The 23,554-nt window shown below is 57.6% G+C and overlaps 1 protein-coding gene across 4 annotated transcripts in view; it reads right to left on the bottom strand.

The window, feature by feature from the left end:
* The window catches only part of SEPTIN9 (septin 9), a 144,044-nt gene that overhangs the window by 86,631 nt on the left and 33,859 nt on the right, over nt 1-23,554 (bottom strand). The window contains exon 1 of one of the 4 annotated variants that reach the window (XM_059150302.1): nt 540-777. The exons of the other annotated variants lie outside the window; for them this stretch is intronic. Within the exon in view, the coding sequence (XP_059006285.1) occupies nt 540-594 (55 nt within the window). The 5' untranslated portion in view covers nt 595-777. Of the gene's footprint in view, nt 1-539; nt 778-23,554 lie in introns of those variants that run through there. 4 annotated transcript variants of the gene reach the window in all.

The following is a 23,554-nucleotide window of genomic DNA, read 5'->3' on the forward strand; positions in this document are numbered from 1 at the left end:
CCTCCTCCCCCGCGCCGCCCGACTCCGGGAGACGGAAGGGGGTGTCCCCGGGCTTGGACTGGGGGGCCAAAGGGCGCCCCCCTCTAGACCCCACCGGCCCCGAGCCGTGTCCGCTCAGCGGCCTCCCCGGCGAGGATTCGGCTCGGTCCGGCCCCGAAACGGGTGTGGGGGAGGGCGGCCGCGCTCCGGGCAGGACGCAGAGGCGGGTGACCCGCTCCCCGCCCCGCCGCAGGGCCGCGGGGGCCCGAGGGCCGACGGGCAGCGCCGCAGGGAGGGGAACGAGCGACGGCCCCGAGGGAGCCGCGAGCCCCGGCCAGTACCGCGGGCGCCCCGCGAGCCCTCGAGGGGGCTGTCGCCGTTCGGCAAATACAATAAAAGGAAGGAAGCCGGGAGGCAGCGCGGGGGCCGCCGAGGCGCGCGGGCCCCCGAACCGGGTCCTCCACGTAGGCGGCGCGGGACAAGGGGCGCGCGGCGGGAGGGCGCCCCTTCGGGGGGTCCCGCCCGCCCCTCCTCGCGCCCGCGGCGCGCCCGGCACCCACCTTCGAAGTCCGAGATGATCCCGTCCAGCTGCGCGTTGACCGCGGGGTCGGACATGGTGGCTGGCGGACGGCGCGGCGCGCGGAGGGCGGCGGCGAGGAAGCGCCCCGGCGGCCCGGGCCCTGCGCCCGCGCTCCCGCCGAGCAGAGCTGGCCGCCGAGCCCCTCGGCCCCCGGGCTCCGCTGAATGAATGGGGGAGGCGGGCGGGCGCCGGGCCTCGGCTCCCCGCGCCCCCGCCCCGCCCCGCCCCCGCCGCCCGAGCGGATCAGGTTCCCGCACCCGGCCCGGCCTCCCCCGCTCGCACTGGCTGCTCCGCCCGCCCGTCAAGGCCCGGGCCTGGGGGTGGGGTGGGGGGCCGGGTGCTGGGGCCCGCGCCGCCGCCGCCGCCGCCGCCGCCTCCGCGGGGACAGGCCGAGTCCTGGGCGCCCGATCCGGCGCCCCGCTCCTCCCCGCCTGGCCCGCGCCGGGGGACGGCGACCGACGCGGCTCGGCCCCTCCCCCCCGGACGCCCCGCCGCGGCCAGATGTGGGCGGATGTGGGGGCCGGGCGGCGGCGCGGGGGCGGCGCCGAATGTGGGGGGGAGAGATTCCTCCCCTTCCCTGGGGCGCAGGGTTCCTCCAGCGGGAGGTTTTATTTACGCAGCCAAACAAAGTTCACCGCCGCCGCCGCTGCCGCCTGCGCGCGCTCAGCGCCTGCAAGGGTTAAGCGCCCGAGCTGGCGGGCCGCGGGACCCCCGCCTGTGGGCCGGGAGCCGCGGAGCGAGGGGCGAGCGCCGGAGTCACATGGCCCGGGGGCGGAGGGAGGCCCTCCAGCGACTCCCCCCACCCACACCCGTATACCCCCGGGGTCCCTTGCTGCACCCTCTGAGCCAGGTGACAGAAAAAGTGCCAGCAAGGAGCAAGGAAGGAGCACCCCTACCCGAACAGCCAGCGGAATGTGCCACCCGCAGCTTCCACAATAAGGTGGGGGGGGGGGGGCTGCTTGGTGGCAGCGGGCGTCAACCTCGGCCTTTCGCCCTGTAAGACGGCGATGTTTGAAGGAAGGAGTTCGGAATGGGGAGAAGGGGGGCTTGCCGTCTCCCCTGTACCTCGGGCCTGGTCTTGCCCTCCAAGACAGCCGTTTCTACACGTGCCCATGGGTTGGCAAACACTGATTAAATTCTGTCATCTACAAGGGAGGCAGGCAGGTCCTCCAGGCTGGGTTGGAACCGTCGAAGCAAAAGGACCGAGCCCCCAGGAAGGGCTCTCCAGGGCTGGCCCCCACAGCGGAGGGGCCTTCCTGTCCCTTCCGGGGCTCCTCAGTTAGGCCGTCTGCTCTGGCCCGCTGTCCCGCTCATTACCTTAGACCCAGAACATCTGCCCCAAATCAGGCCCTCAAGGCCAGTGAGAGTCCCCGGCAGGGACTAGACCCTCCTGGTGAGGCCGGCAGGAGCTGGAGGGCTGTCCTGGGTCTCAGGTTGATGACTGCCACTCCCCTCTCAGCCCCCACACCCCTAGTCTGGAAAGATCCCGAAAGGGCAGGGGATGCGGAGGCCTGACTGACATCCCAGTCCCTCCCCATCTCTTCTGAGAACACAGGGTTGGGTGGCTTTATCAAGCAGCTGAAACCGAGTACTTTCTTTAAAAAAAAAAAAAAAAAGTGGTCACTCCCTCCCTCATGCTTTGGATATTTTGAACTATTTTCAACTAAGTGAGTTTGTGGACATGGAACTGCAAAACCACAGACACTTCGGATGCGCACACACCCTCCTCTGCCTGGAGCCCGGGTTTCAGCCAGGGAGTCAGCGCTGCCATCGCGGGCACCCCAACAGCCTTTCCAGCGGCCCCGGCACATCCTGCTGCAAAGCCAGCACCGGGCCTGCTGAACAGCCAAGCTCTCTGGGCCACCTGTTCCGCTCAGTACTGGGCAGCTGGGTGGTCCACTGCCCCTGCGAAGAGGCCTAACTACACAGGCCCCTGGGAAGGTGCTGGTCCATGGCATAATTCTCCCGTGTGCTTATACAAAGCCCCTGGGGAGTGCAGACACACCCATGCGATTGTTCCAAAGAGCTGGCCTGGAGCTCCCCCAGATTAGCATAGAGTCAGCTTCTATGCATTCTTCGTGTCCCCTTCTTGGAGCTGAACAGATGTGTGCTTATCTCCTCAGGGAGCCCAGCTCTGGTGCAGGCCTCCTCGCCAAAGGCTCCCCTGTGGGAACCCAAAGGACAATGGGCAGGAGAGAGCCAACTTCCATGGCCAGAAAGTGCCCATCCGGTCCACACCCCTGCCTTCGGCTTAGCCACCACGGGCCACCGCTGCCCCTGGGCCTTGACACCTCCAGGTAAGGAGCGGTCCCCATGCTCCCTCGGGAAACCATACCCAGCACTTGGCCACACTCCCAGCCAGGAAGTTCACCCTTGTATCTAACCAACTGCTCTAATTGTACATCATTTATTTCCTCCTTTTTGTCTGTCTTCAGAGGCGATGGCAAACAGCTGAGCACCACCCTTCACATAATAATCACCTTCTCCAAACCCGAAAACAATCTGGCCGCGCTCCGGCCTTCACTTTCCCCGCAGAAATCCTGCACCCAGTTCTGTCTCAGCCCGACCTTCCATCACCTCCGATGGCTCCGTCCAGTCTGCAAAGTAGGCCTTATGGGGAGGTGAGGGGTTCCCAGCCCCCTTCTCAGGGCAGAACAGTCAGGGCAAAGGGTGGGGAGGCGGAGGGCAGGCTGGGCTGGGGTGCTGGGCAGATCAAGGGAGCCACAGCAGAGAGAGGAAAGCGAGCTTAAATTTGGCCAGAAAAACAGAATAAGGCGTCCGCATTCTGTGATGGCCACGGAGAAGGCAAGACTATAAGCCTGGCCCAAGGGGAAAGAGTGATTAGAGGGGACACCGGAGGGGACACCCACCTCCCAGATTCCCCCAGGAGAACTGCGGTGGGTGCTTCAAAAACACACACATCCTCACGAACTTCAGAATGGGACCAGATTCGGTATGAGGATCTCTGCAGATGTGATCACCCTGCAGAGAAGATCACCCTGGATTAGGACGGCCCCTAAATCCAAGGACAAGTGTCCCTGTAAGAGGTCAAAAGGAGGAGATGCAGAGCAGCCATGTGAAGTTGGGGGCAGAGACTGGAGGGTGTGGTCACAAGCTGGGGACACTTGGGACCCCAGAGGCTGGAAGAGGTGAGGAAGGATTCTTCCCTTGAGGCTTCAGAGGGAGTGCGGCCCTGCTGACACCTTGATTTCGGGGTGTAGCCTCTAGAACCACGAGAGAAAATATTTCTGCTGTGTGAAGCCCCAAACCCGCTGTAGATGAGGAACGCTGTTGTGCAGGTGGTCATCCTGAGGGGATTGTGGGGCTGGGGACATCCCAACAGCAAGCAGCAAGTTTTAATAATCCTTGACGGGCCAGGGGTGGATAAGAAAGGTCTAATATGAAGTCCAGTTTTAGACTTTTCTGGAAATGGGCAAGACCAGGCCTGGAGAGAAACCCCATGGGTCAGGCCCCGGTGGGATGAGCCTTGGGAAAGAGGGAGTTAGGAAGTGGATGGGCGGAAACAGCCGTTTGGCTCAACCCCTGCATCCATGACCCGGGACTCCATGCGGGGACAGGAGAGCAAGGGGAGGACAGTGGCTCTTTGCCCGGCTGCTCTGAGCCTTTGGACAGGACACCCTGTTAAGTGGACCATCTGTTTCCTCAAAGACCAGGACAGGCGCCCATGGCCTCAGCCCAACCCACTCATGGCGCACAGTAGAGCCTCCATGAGCTCCAGAGCCTTGGATCCGTCGGCTGCCCGACCCTCCACAGCCCCCAAGCTCCCTCTGTCCGCCACCTTTGTAAACAGTCCCTCCATCAACCTAACGGCTCAGTCCAAGGGCCTAGGCATCAGCCTTGGGTCCCCTCACTCCTCACCCCACGGTCAGGCCATCAGTGACTTTCTATCTCCAAAGTGGAAATCTGTGGGTCCGGCTGCTTCTGACCTCAAGTGCCCCCACCCCGGGTCCAACCCCCTCCAGGGGTGCATGCTGCCTAATGTCTAAAGGAATTTATATAAATGGAGCAGATAACTTAGTTTTATAATGTGATTTGTTTCTCATCTAACATGATTTGTTTCTAATAGGGTGATGCCAAAATGCACAGAACATGAGGCGTAGCACTCAAACCGGACCTCGGCCCACAGCGACATGCACTGAACACATCAATCCCGGCCATTCCCAGGACTGTGGCTGTCCCCCTGACTGAAACTTCTTTCCACCCCCCCTGTCTCCCCATGTGCCCCCCCAGCCCCCGCAGTCTCCCCTCTACTTTGTGTCTCTGTGAACTCTGCAGCTCGAGGGAACCTCACACGAGTGAGATCATAGTGTTTATCCTTCTGGGTCGGGCTTAGCTCACCGAGCTCACGGTCCTCAAGGTTCGTCCGTGTGGCCAAGTGTGTCAGGATTTCCTTCCTTTTTAAGGCTGATGTTCTGCCGTAGGCCCACTGCACATTTTGTGTACCTGTCCAGCCGTCGATGGACACTTGGGTTGCTTCCACTTTTTGGCTGTGGGGAATAAGCGGCTGGGAACCCGGGCGTGGGCCGGTCTCAGAGGCCTGCGCCCCCGCCCTCGCGCATCTACCCGGAACCCCAACTGCTGGACTGTACGGTAATTCCACAGCACTTAATTTTAAGCAATAATTTACATATAACTTACTTTTTATTGTATATACATTCCCCAAAATATGAATTACGTGTTCGTATGCTACGTGATTACATTTCTCACGACGGCTGTGTTTAACAGCCGGTTACAGGGTACCCCGGAACTGAACAACGGGCTGCCGCTCCCGGCCCCCCTCTCCCGCTGGCGGTCCTGCACAGCCTCCCCAGCCGGGAGCTTGCTTCCACTCTGGACCCCTCCATCCGGATCTCAGTGATGCTTCAAGATCACATTATGTCACCTCCCGTGCCCTCGATCCTGCTCAGAATCAACTGCAGACGCCTTCCCTTGGCTGCCAAGGTCCCACGCGCCCGCGCCCATCTCCACCTGGTCTGCTCACGGCCCGCTCCTTCACACCGTCCTCTGCCTCAGGACCTTTTCCTCTGCGGCTCCCACTGCCTGGGCAGCGTCCCTAAGGTGCCCCTCGGCTGGCTTCCTGTCTGTCGTTTCCATCTTAAATACCAGTGCGACCATCCCAGGGTCTCCCAGGAGACCTGAGACAGTTGCTTCCTCGCCTCCCGGCGCGCAGAGGACTCCTCAAGAACCTGTCAAATCCCTGGGGAATGACAGCTCAGTTTCCTTCAGAGGACGGCCGGGTCACGGGGACTCCTGACAGAGGATCAGCTCACAGGGGCACGGGGCGCATTCAGGATGCGTGCCAACTCCCCGAATGCCCGCCAGCCACCAGGCAGCCCCAGCATTTGGGACGACAAGCAGGGTGCCCTCCGCACCCCAACCAAGGCACCGGGAACCCCTCTCCCTTCCCACGGCCCTGGGACGCCATCAGGGTCCGACCACCGCGTCTCTCGAGCTGCCGGGGTGTGAAGCTTCCCGTGAAGCCCGTCTGTGGGTACAGCTGACATTTCACGAGCCCGCATGCCACAGAACACCCTTCCTCCATCTGCCCGGCTGCTTAAATGCAACCATAAGGTTTCACTTCAAAGGGGAATGCCGTTTTCTTAGCACATGATTAATCTGTTCCCCAGACTCCCCAGCCATCGCCCCAGCCTGCTTTGTTCAGAAAATTTACAGCAAACTCTGACCACAGCAGCCCTGGCCTTATCTCAGAGGCAGGGAGCTTTTTAAACAAAGTATTACTCCTCTAAATTCATGCTTTCGGGTCACGGAAGGAAGCTGCTGGCCAGCAGGACCCGCGCAAGCTCCTGCTCCCTGCTCCCTGGCTGCCGGCCTCCGGCCCGTGACCCGCCCAAGCCACCCAGCCCCAGGGACAGATGCTCGGGACCCCAGCAGCTCACCACTCCCATGGCCACGGCCGGCTCCCAGGGGGCTGGCAGCCCTGCCTGGCCTCCCATTTTCTGTTTCAGTTGTAAACTTTCCTGCAGGGACATGAGAGCCACTGGGACCACCTTGCAAGGTGGGGGCAGCGGCTGTGAACCTGGGGATGGGGCTGGGGTGGGGGGCGGGGACAGAAAACTGCTTGGAAGTTGTAACCCCCCAAGGTGATTTCAGGGGCTCTGGCTTGGGATCCCGCAGCTGGAAAGGGGGAGGAGGAGAGCGGGGGCTCACGCCGTATCCCTGACTCGAGCCCTCTTCCCGCAGTCCATTCCTGCTGAGTCTGCTCCTACTCCAGCCCCCAGAACAAGGCTTCGGAAGGGTCTGGAGTGCCCAGCCCGCTGGCAGCGGGCTGAGGCCAGAGGTACAGAGGGGGGCCAGGGCCACACTGCATCCCGTCCAGAGTCACGCAGGGGGCAGGAAGGAGGGGCCGGCCTGGTATCCACCCAGCCTCGAAGCAGCCAGTGGCTGGGCCTTACCCCGTGGCTGCCAGGACACCTGGCTGGGCCACATACCCGAGAGGACAGGCTGTCCCCTCGGTGTCCTGCCCTCCTCGCTGCCTTTCCAGAGCAGGCACCCTGGGCTCCAAGGGCTCAGGAGCTGGCAGCGGCTCACACCGCCGCAGCGTGGGGACAAGAGCTGAGTCACCAGCCTTCCCCCAGCTCCACGTCAGCAAGAACAGCAGCATCTGAGCGGGATCCGAGCGGAGAAGAAAGGCCAACAGGCCCTCTGTGGCCGAACTTATTTTTAAAGTCGCCGCAGTAACCGAGGTGACGTTGGCCCCAGGGAGCTGCCCGTCCGCCTGCCCCTTTGGACTTGGGACATGTGCCCGAACAGTGCTCCTGGCCCCGCCCCCGCCCAGGAGACAGCCAGTGAGCAGGTGGGAGGAAGAGCCATGGAGGCTCTGGGCGGCAGCCTCAGTGGGAGGGCAGGAAAGGGGGAAACCCCACCCCGCACCCTCTCACAAGAGTCTTCAGGGCTTACGGGGGCACATACAGCCCTTGCTGGGATCTCCCTTCAATGCCTGCCCCCTACATGCCCTTTCGCCTTACCCTTGAACACCTCTGGTGACGGGGAGCTCAGGGTCTTTCAATGTTGCTTACTCTGTCTTTGTTCAGTTTGGGCTGTTTTTGTTTTTGTTTTTTTAAAGATTTTATTTATTTATTTGACAGAGAGAGATCACAAGTAGGCAGAGAGGCAGGCAGAGAGAGAGGAGGAAGTGGGCTCCGTGCTGAGCAGAGAGCCTGATGTGGGGCTCAATCCCAGGACCCTGAGATCATGACCTGAGCTGAAGGCAGAGGCTTTAACCCACTGAGCCACCCAGGAACCCCTGTTTTTGTTTTTTAAGATTTTATTTGAGAGAGAGAGAGAGAGAGAATGAGCAAGAGAGGACTGGGTAGCGGGTCAGAGTGAGCAGAGAGCCCAGTCTGGGACTCAGCCCCAGGATTCTGAGATCATGACCTGAAGGCAGTCGCTTAACCAACTGAGCCACCCAGGCCCCCTAGTTTGGGCTGTTTAAAAGAGAGAGAATGGTAGAGACAGAGGTAGAAAGAGGGCAGGGGGAGGAAGAGACTATAGCTTTTGCCCATGGAAGAAGGTTATCAACTTTACTCTTTTCAATAATAGAAAAGTGAGGGGCGCCGGGGTGACTCTGTCGGTTAAGTGTCTGTCGTCTGCTCAGGTCATGATCCCAGGGTCCTGGGATCGAGCCCCGCATCAGGCTCCTTTCTCATCGGGGAGCCTGCTTCTCCCTCTCCCACTCGCCCTGTTTGTGTTCCCTCTCTCACTGTGTCTATCTCTGTCAAATAAATAAAATCTTAATAAAAATCTTAAAAAAAAATTTAAAAGTAGAAAAGCAAGCAAAAACCCTCAGAAGAGCGGAAAGAAGATGCCGAAGTAGGGATTCCCAACAGCCTTTACAGCAGCCTGGAACTCGGGCATGTGCCCCTCCATTTTGAGGAAGGGGCTGCGCCACGGACCCCCCAGGGAAGGCTTGGAGGAGGGGCCCCCAGGGAGACATCAGCTCCCAGGCGTCCCTAGCAACGGCAGAAACCTGACTACCGAAGCTTACACGGGAAAGCTCTGGGGCCTGGAGGAGAACTGGTTTCCCATCAACGGGCCTCTGTGGGGAAATGTCCCCAGAAGCTAGTCTGTAAGGCCGGGGCAGGGGTAGGGGGGTGCTCCAGAGCCGGAGACAGGCCCTAGAAACGGGAGCCAGGGGAGGAGCAAGTGTCTAGGCACACCTGGGCTCCGTGCCCCTTCTCATCCGGCAACCCCAGGATCGCGGGTGCTACGGAACTCTGCTCAGGGTTCAAACCCAGGCTCAGGGTGGGGGGGGGGGGAGGCTGGGTGCCTCGGCCTCTGTTTGGGCCAGGCCTCTAAGGGCTCAGCGGGAAGCCACCCATATGTGGGGACAGTCCTGAGCAGGCAGGTCCCCAGGCCCCTCTCCTCCCCCACTTGGCCCTCATCCTCATTTCTACTGAGCAACTTGGGCCGTGCCTCGCCTGCCCCACACCTCCGGGGAACGATGGGGAAGAAAGAAGAGGAGCCGGTCAGCTCACTCCAGAGACCTCGGGAGCACGACATCTGGGGACAAAGGGCCTGACATCAGTAGCCAAAATGCAGAGGGGGGCGGGGGAGGCTCCCTGTGGCCTGGATTCTTCTGCCCGTCCCTGCCCGCCATGCACCGAGAAGAGGCTGTGTACCGCCGGGTGCATCCCTCGGCCCGGCGTGGCCCCTGGGGGAGGGCACCCACGTTGCCTCACTCTACCTGAGATGCAGCCTCTGGGTCTGGGCCCGGAGCCTTGGGAACAGATGCTCTGCGCTGGAGGGAGGCTGGCCAGGCCCCCTCCCCGTGAGCCAGCACTGCTTTCCCGGGTAATGACATGTCCCCACGACCAGGGCTGCCGGGGCCAGCAGGCAGCCAAACCAACCTCAATGAACCATTTGTCCCTCGTGTGAAGTGACCTCAGGGACGGGGACGTCATGGGTTTGCTATTACCACAGCCCGCCTGGCGCTCGGGGCCCCCCACCCCCAGCATGAGTCACTCGCCGAGATGACAAGGCTGGGCTGAGGGCCCTGACCAGGGGGATGCCAGCTCTGGCCAGGCTGTGAGGAGAGAGACCAGCCCCAAGGACAAAGGCCTCCCAGTGCCAAGGCCCCAGCGGGGGGTGGGGGTGGGGGGTGCAGAGGCTTCCCCTAGACCGTCTGCATCCGGGGCCCACAGAAGGCCTCTGTGTGTCTCTTTGGTTCGCTGGGCACCTGGGCAGCCATGCTCCTCCTGCCCATGTAGGGACAGAAAGTCTTCCAGGAGACTCCTGCAGACGGGGAGCTGAGGGGGAAGACTGACCTGGAAAATGGCCAGAGGGAAGAGGAACAAGACAGCCCACGGCCTTTAAGAGCCAGCGCCCCACGCCCCCAGCATCGCTGGAGTGGCCCCAAGTCAGAGACAGGTTTGGGGTGTCTTTCATCACTGCTGAACGCCCAGCCTCCCTCACGCGCTTGGCTGCAGGCTCCAGGAAGAACCGTTCGGGCCCCAAGCGGGCCTCCCTGCCCAGGGCGTCTGCTCCTCCCAGCCTAACCCAGAGTTGCTGACGGGACCCCATTTCTAGGATGCACATCCGACCTTCACCTGCAAAGGTGCTGAGAGCCGAGCAAGGCCCCCAAGGCTGTCCTAGGCCCTCCATCCCCAGGCCCTCTGCCCCTGCCTCGCTGCCCCTCGTTCCCGGACAAGCCAGTGTCGCGCTCCGCCTGGTAGCCATCCCCTCCTCCCCCCGACCTTGGCTGCCCCATCCTTTTTTTTTTTTTAATTTTTTTAAACAGGCTCCATGCCCAGTGTGGAGCCCAATGTGGGGTTTCAACTCACGACCCTGAGACCATAACCGGAGCCGAGATCAAGAGTCGGATGCTTCACGGACTGAGCCGCCCAGGCGTCCCTTGGCTGCCTCACTCTGGAGCCCTCAGGTCCTCGGCTCAGACGCCACTTCTGAGAAGCCCCCCAGGAGCCCGTGGGGGGAGGGACTCTCTCCCGGACCCTCCGGTGGGTTTCCCAGGGACCAGGGCAGCCTCTGACCCAGACCATTCACTGGAGAGGGAAGCCAGCCGACCTTGCCGGCCGACCTTGCCCAAGTGAGCGCACATCTGGAGCGGCACGGCCCCCCGGGACTGGAGGGGGGGGCGGCAGGCGAGCCGAAGCCGCAGCACCCGCGGTGCACAGACCAGCACACAAACCCAAGCGGAGCCTTTGGTACCAGGGGCGTCGTGTTCACAGAGGTAAACGCGGACATTCCAGGCCCGTGAATCACCCGATGTCAGCCCGTCTCACAAGCCCGAGGCCCACCCCGCGGCTGGAGTGAAGGGAACGGATGGAGCCCACGTGGCACATGTGGTCTTCTGGGCGAGCAGGCTGGGCAAGGCCCAGGACTGAGTGGTTCCCACTCGATGATGAATGATCTAGATCATCTGTCTAGGAAAAGTCCAGCACGGTCCTGTCGGGGACCTCCGACCTCCAAACACACATCCGCTTTCTGCAGAACCACGTGGCTTCCCTGGCGCCCATCCCCCATCCAGCCAAGCCGCAGGTGCCCGGGACACAGCAGCACCACACAACCACTGTCAGTCCCGCCGGGCTCCCGAATCTCCCCACTCAGACCCGCGACCTTAGTTCTGCGTGGGAGGCGCTGACATCCCGAACGGTGACCCCAAGGCAGAGCAAGACCTTCAAAAGGAGGGAAACGCTGTGCAGCAGGAACCCCCTATTAAGACAGAGATCTGCACTCAGACCTTTCAGGAAGACTTTGCTTAAGAAAGGATGAAAGAGGAGTGCCTGGGTGGCTCAGTGGGTTAAGCCTCTGCCTTCGGCTCAGGTCAAGATCTCAGGGTCCTGGGATCGAGTCCCGCATCAGGCTCTCTGCTCAGCAAGGAGCCTGCTTCCTCCTCTCTCTGCCTCTCTGCCTATTTGTGATCTCTGTCGAATACATAAATAAAATCTTTTTTAAAAAAAAAAGAAAGATAGAAAGAAAGGATGGAAGATAGGGCAGAGGCCGCGTCCGGAGGGCTGGTGAATGTCTAGCGACCCACCCAGAGGCGGGGAAATGCCTGATCGATCACATTTGCCAACTGCGGTGATGGAAATGACCCCACCGTGACCAAGTTCAAGCCACCAAGAGGACATGACTGGATGCAGAGTGGGTACGGGGCGCACCCACCGCTAGCTGACGTGGTCGGACAGCCGCAGCGGATTCATTCTGGGGGGACGGGTGAGATGCGGGGGCCGGTGGGGTTCAACAGGCAGGCCCTAGCCAATCGCCTGCCCACTGTGGGGATGCGGAGCAGGTCTCCGGGGCTGCTCGGTGCTCAGGGAGAAAGACAGCTGTAATGATCGACCGACCATGTCTGCCCTGACCTCAGGACAGGCGGCACGTGTGCCAAGACACTTGCCATTCTCTTGCCCCTCAAGCTCAGCGCAAATGTCACCTCCTTGATGAGCTGTCTCCCAGTCTCACCTTTCCCGGGAATGATCCCTGCCACAGGGCTGGCCGTCACCCTACATACCAAGTGTGGCACGACCCTCGGTGCCCTCCGTAATATCTACTCTCCCTTTCTTCCATGGTGACAAAGTATCAGCTGGACATATCGGTGCCCATTGAAAGAATACATTTCCCAGGTGCCCTTGCTGCCAAGAGTACGCATGTGCCTAGTTCTGTCCAGCGAGAGGGGATCTGAAGTGTTTAACTTTCAGGACACTCCTGCCCTTTCCCTCCCCCAGCAGGAGTGCAGATGTGATGGCAGGAGCCACAGCAACCATATTATTTCACAGGATGGACGTGTTGGGCCGCCCTGATTGCTTACATCTGGATGGGGAAGTGGAAGAGAAATTAATTTCTCTCTTGTGTCGGCCTCTGTTATTTCAGTCTTTGTTACACAGCCAGACAGCTCCCTGGCTGATAGGGCATCTGTCCCTCATCCTGCCAGTCTGAGAGCTCCTTTGAAGGGAAGGCAGAGACCTGAGCTTTACGCACTAGCCCCGGGCGGAGTCTGATACAATCACAGCAGAATGAAGAGTCTGGTCCCCCCCCCCGGGTTCGTTTTGTTTGCTTGTTTGGGCATTTGAAATTGGAAAATAAAGGTTTGAGCTTGACAGAGCACATACACTAACATAAGTCAGAGAGGTCACCAAATCAATACATGCCCAGAGTAGGCTTGGACCGTTCTGGAAAGTTCTGTGTTGAGATAGACCTGGAGAAAGAGAGTTCTGTTCACCAACACCAACAGACAGAACAGACAGAGCAGAACTGGCCACTCCAGGGATGAATCACAGCCTAAGACCATCAGCAGGAGCCGAGGCCTGGGCTCTGGGTCGGACTGCAGGGCGCAGACCCAGGGTGACCACTCACCAGGCGGCAGGGCCGCTGGCCAGTTGCTCTACCTTTCTGAACTGTCCCCGATCCCCCCAAATATTAGGAATGACAATCCCTACATCGAAGGGATTCGTGACAGCAAGTGTCAGGCACGAAACAGGAGTTGGTCATTGGTAGTGCTCGTCACCTCTAACACACAGGCGAACGCCGTTCATCCCTGAACCCAGAGAAGCAAGATGGTTCCACACAGCTGTTAACGACAGAGCCGGGATTGGAACCCAGGCTCCATCCAGCTCTGCCCACCGTGCTCTTGCTGGGGAAGGAGCAGCCCTGGACGAGTATTCGGAGTGGGCAGGTGGTCAGAAATTCTGCAGGTGACTCTGGGAGCGTCTGGCAATGATTCTGTAGGTCATCAGGACATTCGTGACTTCCTCGGAAATGCACCAGGAGTAACAACAAAGTGGACTTACGGGCGGATGGAAGGACGGGCAGGCGGACAAAGAGGTGACAAAGCAAAGTTCGGTATCGGGGCGGAATCGGAGGGACGGGCACGTGGGTATGGACCGTAAAGTGCTCCCCACTGCGCTCCGTGGGGACCACTCCACAGTCCGTGGAGGGAGGAGAGAGCTGCAGAGAACCACAGCAGCTGCCGGGGCAGGGGCAGACCCCCACGCAGAGTCCGCGCAGGAACGCAGCCCTGTAAGCGCGGAACGCGCCTTCTCTCTCCTCCTGAAGACCGCCAGAGGGATGCTTATTGAGCACGATCGTGCCTTGGGAGTTCAAAGGCTCTTGCTCAGTCCTGACCTGCACCTGGAAGGTTCTGCAGGGAGGTGTGGGCCGGCCCAGATGACCACGCTCCTTATGCCCTTCTGCACCCAGTGCCTGGTGTGGGACAGATGCTAAGCGAACGTCAGCCCCTGCCCCCACGCCTTATCTGCCTGCCCAGAGTTCCCCCAGCGGCCGGGTCCAGCCACGCAGTGGACAATCCTGGACTTCTGGCCAGCAACGTCTCCAGCTCTGCTCCAGTCACCCCACAAACATCCTAAGTCATAAATAAAGCACTAGCGCATGTCACAATAGCTTCCCCTCCATGGCGCCTACCCCTCTCCCCCACAGCGCTCAGTCCTGACGGCCAACCCTTGGTCCAAGAGCCCCTTTCCGGGGTTGCATCTCCAGCGGCTGCGCCCAGCCCCCGGCAGGCCAGAGGTGGATGGAGAAGCAGGCTGGAGACTACAAACCGTCCTGCTCAGTGCCTGGCCGGCAGGAGCCCCCCAGGAGGGGCAGCCCCTCTCTGCCCTCCAGTCCCCACTCAGAGAACCAGAGAGAGGACTGGAACGGAGGTGGCCCCTGGAGTAGTCCTGGCGGTAGTGCATGGCGGAGGGGGGAGGAGAATGGAGGGGGGAGGGCGAGGGAGGGGGAGGGGGGGCAACAGCCAGAGGAGAAGAAACAAGAACAGGAGAGAAGCAGGAGGGCCAGCACTTCCCCAGGGCGGCCCCAGCGCCTGCAGCCCGCGGCGTTCGTCAGGTTCATGATTACTGTGACATCCCCCTTTGGCCTCGGAGAAGCTGCCGAGACGTAGCCTGCCCATCCCCCTATCTCCCCACGGGCAGCAGAGAGGCAAGGAAGGCAGGAGCCTGTCCAGGCCCCGGGGATCGGGGCAGTTGCTGGGAGACATGAACTAGGCCTGTCCAATGCCCACGTCCATCCATGTGGGTGATCAACAGGATCAAGGGCAGCAGGGGCTGTGGCTCTGAGTCCCTGCAGAAGGCTCTCGAGGCCAGGGGACCGGGTGCACAGTACGTGTGATGCTGGGGTCGGGGGCAGGGGAAGCGGGCGTTCACTAACCCCAGCGGAGCGGGGGTGCTAATGGGGCAGGGACGCTACCCACTTCTGCAGAGCGAAGCCGCCCGGGCAGCGCCAGCTCGCTCGCCTAAGCCCAGAGTCCCTGTTTGGCGCAGTGTTGCATCTGCGTCCAGGAACGCCCCCACCAGCAGGGAGACCCACCCCACCCTGTATTACTCTTACTCCAAGACCCAGACACTGGCTCTCCCCTGAAGACGGATACTCAGAGCCCTGGCACAGAAGGAAGGGGCCCGAGAGCTTCTAAACACACCCCCCGTCCCCCAGGGCCGGTGTTTATACGGGTCCCCCACCAGCCCTCCACCATGGAAGGCCCTTCAGAGGCCGCAGCCCCTGGGCGAGCAGCGGTGGTCTCCACCCACAACAGCACAGGTAGAAGGCGCACAGGACACACACAGGACCCATGATCCACGGGCAGGCTCTTTCCACCACCGTGACCACCCTGAACAACCGCCACAGCCAGGACAGCAGGCAGGACCCCCTCATTGGCCAACGTTCCAGAGCAGAGTCTTGGCAGCCCCCCAGGGGGCTCGTGCTGGAGGGCAGGGGCAGGCCTGTGCGTGAGCCGTATGTGGGCAGCTCTCCCCACACATGTGGCTGACAACCGCCCGTGCGTCCCTGCCAGGAATGTGGTGGCCAGCCGGCCAGCCACGGGGCGCTGGTAATCCCCAGCTGCTCCCCTGACGCCACTCAGAGTCGCCGTCCAAGGCGGAACGGAGAGGGTCACTGTTTTCAAGGTCACACACCCCAAAGGGAGGCACTGGGCCAGGGAACGGAGGCAGACACTTGGGCCAAAGCCATCGACTCTCAGTCATGACGGTCCAGGGGAGGGGGGCACCCATTCATTGGGCATTTTATTGAGCAACTATAATGAACTGAGCAGCACAGCCCAGCCAAAGAATCAGCTCATGGAAACACACCCAATCCTTCCCTGCGTCTGATGTCATAGGAGGAACTTGGGTTTTTGGAGGCACAGGGCCCTGGACAGAAACCCCAGCTCAGCTAAGTTATCAGCTGGTAGAATCTCGACATCTCCGGGCTTCAGTCTCCTTGCGAAATAGCAAGTCTCAGCAAGACCATGGACGGTGTCTGCAGGCTGCCCTGGGCTGGGCGGGTGAGTGGGCAGCACACAGGACTAGGGCAAGTCCTCGTGAGCACGTGTGACAAGCAGGCATCATGCCTGTGCCACCCTGTGCCCCACTGGGAACGTCCACACAGTGATCCATTCATGCCCGTCCTCGGGGGCGGAGGAACGACAGCAGGAGGCCACACGTCCCTGCAGCTGCTTCTCCCAAAGCTTTCCAGAGGCTCAAGTGTCATTTCCTTCCCGGACAGCTGCTGGGTCCCCGGATCCAGGGGCAAGCCTAGTGGGCCCCGCAGCCCACAGAGCAGTGAGCGGAGGGGCTGGCAGGAGGGGGACTGAGCCTGACCAGTCACCTCCAGGCAGTGAGGGGTCATTCAGGCCTCCCTCCGGGCTGGGCAGGGGCTCTAGGGGAAATCCAGTTCCTGGGAGACAGGCCAGACAGAGGCGTGAGGCTACAGGAATGCCCTTCAGTGTCTGCAGCAGAACAAGGCCAGAGAGAGACTCGGACCCGACCAGGACCCTGGCCACTCCGAGACCCGCTTCACATCCGAGGAGAACAGCTGCCATCGAGTACATGTGTGCGAGTGTGTCTGGACGGGTTTGTGTGTGTGTGTGTGCACGAGGGAGCGAGGCAGGCCTCGGGCAGGTCCCTGTAACCCCATGCCTCAGTTTCTTTATCTTTAAAACGGGGATAACATTACCTACTGCAAAGGGTTATCATGAAATTGAAATGTGTTCATGCTTGTAAAGCGCTTAGAATAGTACAAGTGTTACAGGTTTACTAAACAAGTCAAAAACTAAGACACGTGTTATTCCGTGCTTACACAGAGCTTGGCATGCGGCCAGCTTCCGTAGCTGGTGTTCTCGACGGATCTCAGACCCGGCGGGGGCGGGTGGGCGGCAGAGGGGGGGGCTCTGCACCAGGGACCCTCGGACGGGGGTGGGGTGTGTGTGTTCACACGTGCAACACCAAAGCATGTGTTCATCCGCATATGTGACAATCCGCACACGTCTCCCCAGGCCCCTCTGACACCCCGCTTAATTATGACATGTGGGATCAGGCAGGTAGGCCACAGGGCGGAGACTCCGTTGCCATAGGAACCAGTGACCGCCAAAGACAAAGAGCCGGGCTGGAAGCGTGGCAGGATCAAGCCTGGCCTGATCCCCAACTGTAAAGACAAAGCAGAATGTGTGGGGCCTGAGCAGAAGGCCCCTCCCGATTCCAGCATGTTCCCCACATCGCCACACCTTGAGGGTTAAGTTCCCATCAAGGAACAGACACCTTGATAGGAGCCTCAGACGCCCCTTCTACAGCTTTCCTGAACAATCTCCACACAGTCCCCGCTTGAATACTTCTAGGCATGGGGAACTCACTACTTTGTGAACTGGCCTGCTCCATTGTCAGAAAATCCAGCTTGTGGGCAAAATGCCTCTGTATGTGACGAGTCAAACTATACTTTCTGGGACCTGTCAGGCCTCCAGTCCTGAGGGTACATTTTGGAGGAACTCAGACTAAGTCCTTTCCTCCTTCTACGTAACAACCCTCCAAATATTCAGACCAGTGACTGTAGCTCTTTTTTTGTCCCCCCAAGTAATCTGTACACCCAAGGCGGGGCTCGAACTCATGACCCAAAGATCAAGAGCCACACACTTGGCTAAGCCAGCCAGGCGTCCCGGCAGCTCTTCTCTTTCTGTGCCTCCTGTCCAGACAAACCCGCAGCACCCTCCCCTCCCCTGCCCTGACCCCCTTCAAGCCCCCCCACAGCATCCAGGTACCCACACCCCACACTAGGGCCCTCTCTTGTCCTACACATCCTCCTTCACGACTGAGGCCCAGAGAGGCCCCCTCTGCAGAGAGCCTGTGGGAAGCTGAGCTGTATTCCCCAAAAAGGTACGTGGAAACCCTAATGCCCAGAACCCCGAAAGCGACCTTATTTGTAAATGAGGGTTTGCAAATGTGATGGAGTTAAGAGGAGGGAATCCTGGATTGTGGGGGGGGTGCTAAACCCCTAAACCCACGAGCTGGTGTCTCTGTAAAAGAAAGGAATGGCTTCTCTGAACACACAGACGCTCGGGGGAGACAGCCCTAGGGAGCCGGAGGCAGAGACGACCGTGGGGTACCGGCCGTGGGAGGCGGGCGGCCACCGGAGCCCGGAGAGAAGCTGGGAGAGGCTCCCGATTCTCCCCAGGGTCTCCAGAAGGAGCCAGCCCGGCCGGCGCACTCCCAGCCTCTGCAACCATGAGAGGAGTGTGTCCGCTGTGTGAGACCGGGTCTGTGGTCCTTTGTTATGACAGGGACTGAGCAGGAATGGCCCGGTGGCCGGTGTCCCTCCCTCCTGCAGCTGGTTTGTCCCGACTGCCAGGTCACACGGCTGTTCGCCCCGAGCTCCATCGGTCAGTGGGTTCATGCAGACCTTCCCACGCCCCACAGGCCAGGCGGCCCCGCGCCCCCAGAGCATCTGTGGCGGGGGCCCCCCTTTCCCACTCACAGTCAGCCGGGGTTGGCGGGGTGGCCTGGACCCCATATTCGCACAGGCTGCCCAGAGCACCAACTCAGCCGCCTGCCCTCCGCCAGTGTGGGGAGCCCCTGGGCAGCGGGGTGGGGGGCGTGTTCTGGCCGAGGTTCCTCTCAGGGGCGACCCCGTGATCCTGGCCTAGAACCCCCAAGCCCCCCAAAGCTTGGGACAAGAGCCCCCCGAACAGGCCCGCAGCTGCTCTGGACGCCCAGGGCCGGACCTGCTCTTTTGCGCACCGACGGGCCCCACCCCCACTTTCTGCTCAGCAACAAAAAGCACAGTTTTGTGCCAAAGGTGGGGCCTGAAGTTTCCCAGAGCCCGGTTTCCTGCCAGGCCTAGGTACAATCTGTAGGACTGCTCGCCCCTGCCTGTCTGTGTGTGTGTGTGTGTGTGTGTGTGTGTACACACCCATGTGCCCACGTCCACACGTCCCACCACACGCAGCACAGGGCCAGGCGGTGGGGGCAGGTTCGCAGACATTCTCCCTGGTGATCAGGAAGATAGCGAAATGGAAATGAAGGCGGAGCACACACACACACAGACAGACAGACACACACACACACACACACACACACACGACCCCCAGGGGACGTCTTTTTCCTTCCTTTCCGGTCACCTCCAAGGATCCCAATCCTCTTGAAACAAGGGTAAACTTCAGATGTGACGGAACCGGTGTCCCGGGAATTGCGGAAACCTCCCCCGGGCCTTCTAGGTGTGGACGACGCGTCTCCCGGTATCTGTCACATCTCCTGTCCCCACCCCCGTTTCCTCCTCCGGGCTCCCCAAACCCTAGGGCTGCCTGCTCTGAGCCCCACCTTCGCACTTGGGTGTGAATCATTTCCTCCCCACGCACACAGACACAAAGGTCGTGGGGGGGGGCCGGGGGGAGGACAAGGGACAGGCTCCCTTGGGCAGCACAAGGGAAGGGGCTCCTCTTCCCGGCTCCCGGGGCCCTGAGCAGTCCGGTGCTCACCCTTCACGGCCTTTCTCTGGCACCCAGGGGGCCCCTTCCCGTGCACCTGCTCTAGCTCCCAGCCCACCGCCCAGAAACTTCCTGTGGACCAGCTCCGACCTGCCCATGCCCTCCAGAAGCTTCTCTGCCACCCATGAGCTGCTTCCACAGACCAGCTCCAACCACACTCTCTGGGAAGAGCGTTTCACCCCCAGGAGACCACAGGTGTGTGCGGCAGCCACACTTTCTCCAGCAAGGCCTGAACCCCAGACCCCGTGAGGCAGGGCAGCCGGGGCCCCAGGGCCACAGCGGCCCCCTGAGCGCGTGCACCTGTGTGTGTGTGTGTGCGCGCGCACGTGCGCAATGAAATCTCCCTAACACAAAATTCACCGTTTTAACGATATTTAGGCCTGGGTTTCTGGGACGTGGCCTCTGCCTCGTCACTGTGCAGCTATCAACTTGCCCATCTCTAGAACATTTTGTCTTATCAAACTGAAACTCTGTGCCCTTCAGACATGAACTTCCCATTCCCCTGGCCCCAGCCCCCCAGCCGCTGCCCCGGACACATGCGTATCTGCAGGAGACCCGGCCCTTGGTTCTTTGGGGGATCCCACAAGAAGTGGCTGTGCTGAAGCACGTGGGAATCCTGGGTTTCATTTTTTGAGGACCTTCTACACTGTTTTCCACAGCAGCCAGCGGCCGAGCACGAGGGCTCCGATTTCCCCACATCCTGGTCACCGAGTGTTACTCTGTTTTTTGGATAACGTGAGTATAAAGTAGCAGCTCCCTGATGTTCTGACTGGCATTTCTGTAACTTTTAAGGACACTGAGCATCCTTTCCTGGGCCTGTTGGCATCTGTGTGTCTTCTCTGGAGAAAGGGCCACGCCAGTCCTTTTGTCCGTTTTTTTAAAAATTGGGCTGTTTGGGTTTTTGTTGTTGGATTGTACGAGTTCTTTATATATTCTAATTATTAATCCCTTATGGATATATGGTTTGCAAATATTTCCACCCACCCCGCTTCCATGGATTGTCTTTGCTCTCAGTCAAGGTGTCCTGTGAGGCACAGAAGGGTTTTTTTTTAATTTTGATGAAATACAACTTATCTGTTTTTTCCTTGGTTGCCTGTTGCTTTTGGTGTCCTAGCCAAAAAACTGGGACCAAACCCAACGTCACACTGTCTTTCCTTCGAAACTAGCTGCTGCTGCTTCTGCTGCTCTGTGTTCTCCAGAGTCTTGTTCTTTTTTTTTTTTTTTAATATTTTATTTATTCATTGGACAGACAGAGATCACAAGTAGGCAGAGAAGCAGGCAGAGAGAGGAGGAAGCAGGCTCCCTGCTGAGCAGAGAACCCGATGCAGGGCTCGATCCCAGGACCCTGGGATCATGACCCGAGCGGAAGGCAGAGGCTTAACCCACTAAACCACCCAGATGCCCCTCCAGAGTCTTGTTCTATTCTTTTAGCAGCTAACCAGCTTTTACCTGCTAATAATGCTGTAGGTTACATTTTGCTGTTCAAATTACTGGTGTGGTATGGTTTCTGTTTCCTGCCTGGGACCTGACACATACATCAAAGTGAGTAGAAGGAAGGAAGTCATGAAGATAAGGATAGAAATAAAGGGAAAAAAAAAAAAGAAGAAGAAGAAGAAAGCATTCCTTGAAAAGATCTATAGATCAGGGCACCTGGGTGGCTCAGTGGGTCAAGCCTCTGCCTTCAGCTCGGGTCTTGATCTCAGGATCCTGGGATTGAGCCCCGCATCATATCAGGCTCTCTGCTCAGCAGGGAGCCTGCTTCCCTCCCTCTCTCTGCCTGCTGCCTGCCTACTTGTGTTCTCCCTCTGTCAAATAAACAATATAATCTTTTTTTTTTAACAAATATAATCTTTTAAAAAAAAGATCTACAGACCAATAAGCTCATAGCTAGACTCATGAGAGAGAGAAAGAAAGAAAGATAGAGAACGTAAATTACCGGTATTAAGACTGAAGGGTTATCCCTAGGAGCCTACACTGAAATGATAATAAGGGAAAATTACGAACTTTATATGAATAAGTGCAACAACTTGAAATGGACAGATTCCTTCAAAATACAACTTACCAAAACTGACACAAGAGGAAGTAAAAACCTTGAATAGCTCTCTCTACATATCAAATGCATTTAATATATCCAATTAAATATTAAATTCATTTAACATATTTAATACAAGTATTTAATTTGTCATTAAAAAAAAAAAAAAAACTTTCCAAGAAGAAAACTCTAGGGACAGATGGCTTCCTTGCTGACTTCCATCAAACACTTAAGAAAGAAATAACACCGGGGTGCCTGGATGGCTCAGTCATTAAGCATCTGCCTCAGGCTCAGGTCATGATCCCAGGTCCTGGGATCAAGCCCCATATGGGCTCCCTGCTCAGTGGGGAGTCTGCTTCTCCCTCTCCCATTCCCCCTGCTTGTGTCCCCTCTTTTGCTATCTTTCTCTCTGTCAAATATACAAATAAAATCTCTTAAAGAAAGAGAGAAAGAAAGAAAACCAATCTTACGCAAACTTTTACAAAAAATGGAGAGGTGGGTACACTTCTGAACTCATTTCATGAGGCTGAAAGAACACGGACAACGGCATTACCAAAACAAACTAACCAAAAAAACACCAAACCAATAATATCCCTCATGATCTACATAAAAAATCCTTCACAAAAAATTAGGCAAATCAAATCCAGCAATGTATGAGAAGGATTGCATACTGTAACCAAATAGGACTTATGCCAGGAATGCAAGCTTGGTTTAATATTCAAAAATCGATCATTGTAATTCACCCTATTAGTAGAACAAAGGAGAAAATAATGATCTTTTCAATAGATACAGAAAGAGTACTTATCAAAGTCAACATCCATCCATGCTAAAAACTCCAGCAAATTAGGAACAAAAGGGAATCTCCTCAGTCTGACAAAGAGCATATTTGGGGAAAATCTATAGTTAACATTCTAAGCTCCGGCACAAGACAATGAAGCCTACCCGCTCATATTCAATATGGTACTGGCCAGTCTAGCTAGTATAATAAGGCAAGAAAAACAATTAAAAGAATCAAGATCAGGAAGAAATAAGTAAAACAAATACTGGGATAAAAAATGACTTTGAGGGGCACCTGGGTGGCTCAGTGGGTTAAAGCCTCTGCCTTCAGCTCAGGTCATGATCCCAGGGTCCTGGGATGGAGTCCCACATCGGACTCTCTGCTCAGCAGGGAGCCTGCTTCCTCCTCTCTCTCTGCCTGCCTCTCTGCCTGCTTGTGATCTCTCTCTGTCAAATAAATGAAATAAAATCTTTTAAAAAAATGACTCTGACAAGGTCACAGGATATAAAATGTATATACAAAAATCAACTGCATCTTATTATATATCAGCAGCAAACAATTGGAAATGAAACTTAAAATATATACTCAATTGACAACAGCACCAAAAAAGTAAAATTGTTAGAAATAAATTTAACAACTGACATGAAGATCTTTTCACTGACAACTACAGTACAGTATAATTCTATAGAGACTGAAGAAAAGTGCCTTTAAAAATGGAGACAGACTTGAAAGAAATAATACATTATATGTTGGTTTACAAAATAAATAAATAATAAAAATGGAGACATACCACGTTTATAAGATTAGAAGAGCTGGTGTCATTAAAATATCAATTCTCTCTAAATTGACCTATAGATTCAATGCAACCTCAAAATCCACACAGCATTTTTTAATAGATATTGACTAATTCTAAAATTTATAAGGAAATTTAATAGACTGAGAACATCTACAGGCACTGGGCAGACTCAGTCAGTAGAGTGTGCAACTTTTGATATCTAGGTCGTGAGTTCAAGTCCCACGTTGGGGGTAGAGATTACTTAAAAATAAAATCTTTTAAAAGGGTGCTCAGGGTTAGGGCCTGGGTTAGGCCGCTGCCTTCGACTTGGGTCATGATCTCAGGGTTCTGGGATCGAGTCCCACATCGGGCTCTCTGCTCAGCAGGGAGCCTGCTTCCTCCTCTCTCTCTCTCTGCCTGCCTCTCTGCCTACTTGTGATCTCTCTCTGTCAAATAAATAAATAAAATCTTTAAAAAAAATAAAATAAAAAATAAAAATTTAATAAGAACATCGAAAGCAGTGGTTTGGATATACTAGGAGGGCTTATCTCAAGGCTTATTATAAAGCCGCATTAATCAAGACACAGTGGTCTTGGCCAAAGCATAGACAGAATATCAATACAATAGGATAGACTCCAGAAATAGAACCACGT

Source organism: Mustela lutreola, chromosome 15 (genome assembly GCF_030435805.1).
Source record: "Mustela lutreola isolate mMusLut2 chromosome 15, mMusLut2.pri, whole genome shotgun sequence".
Taxonomy (NCBI): Eukaryota; Metazoa; Chordata; class Mammalia; order Carnivora; family Mustelidae; genus Mustela; species Mustela lutreola.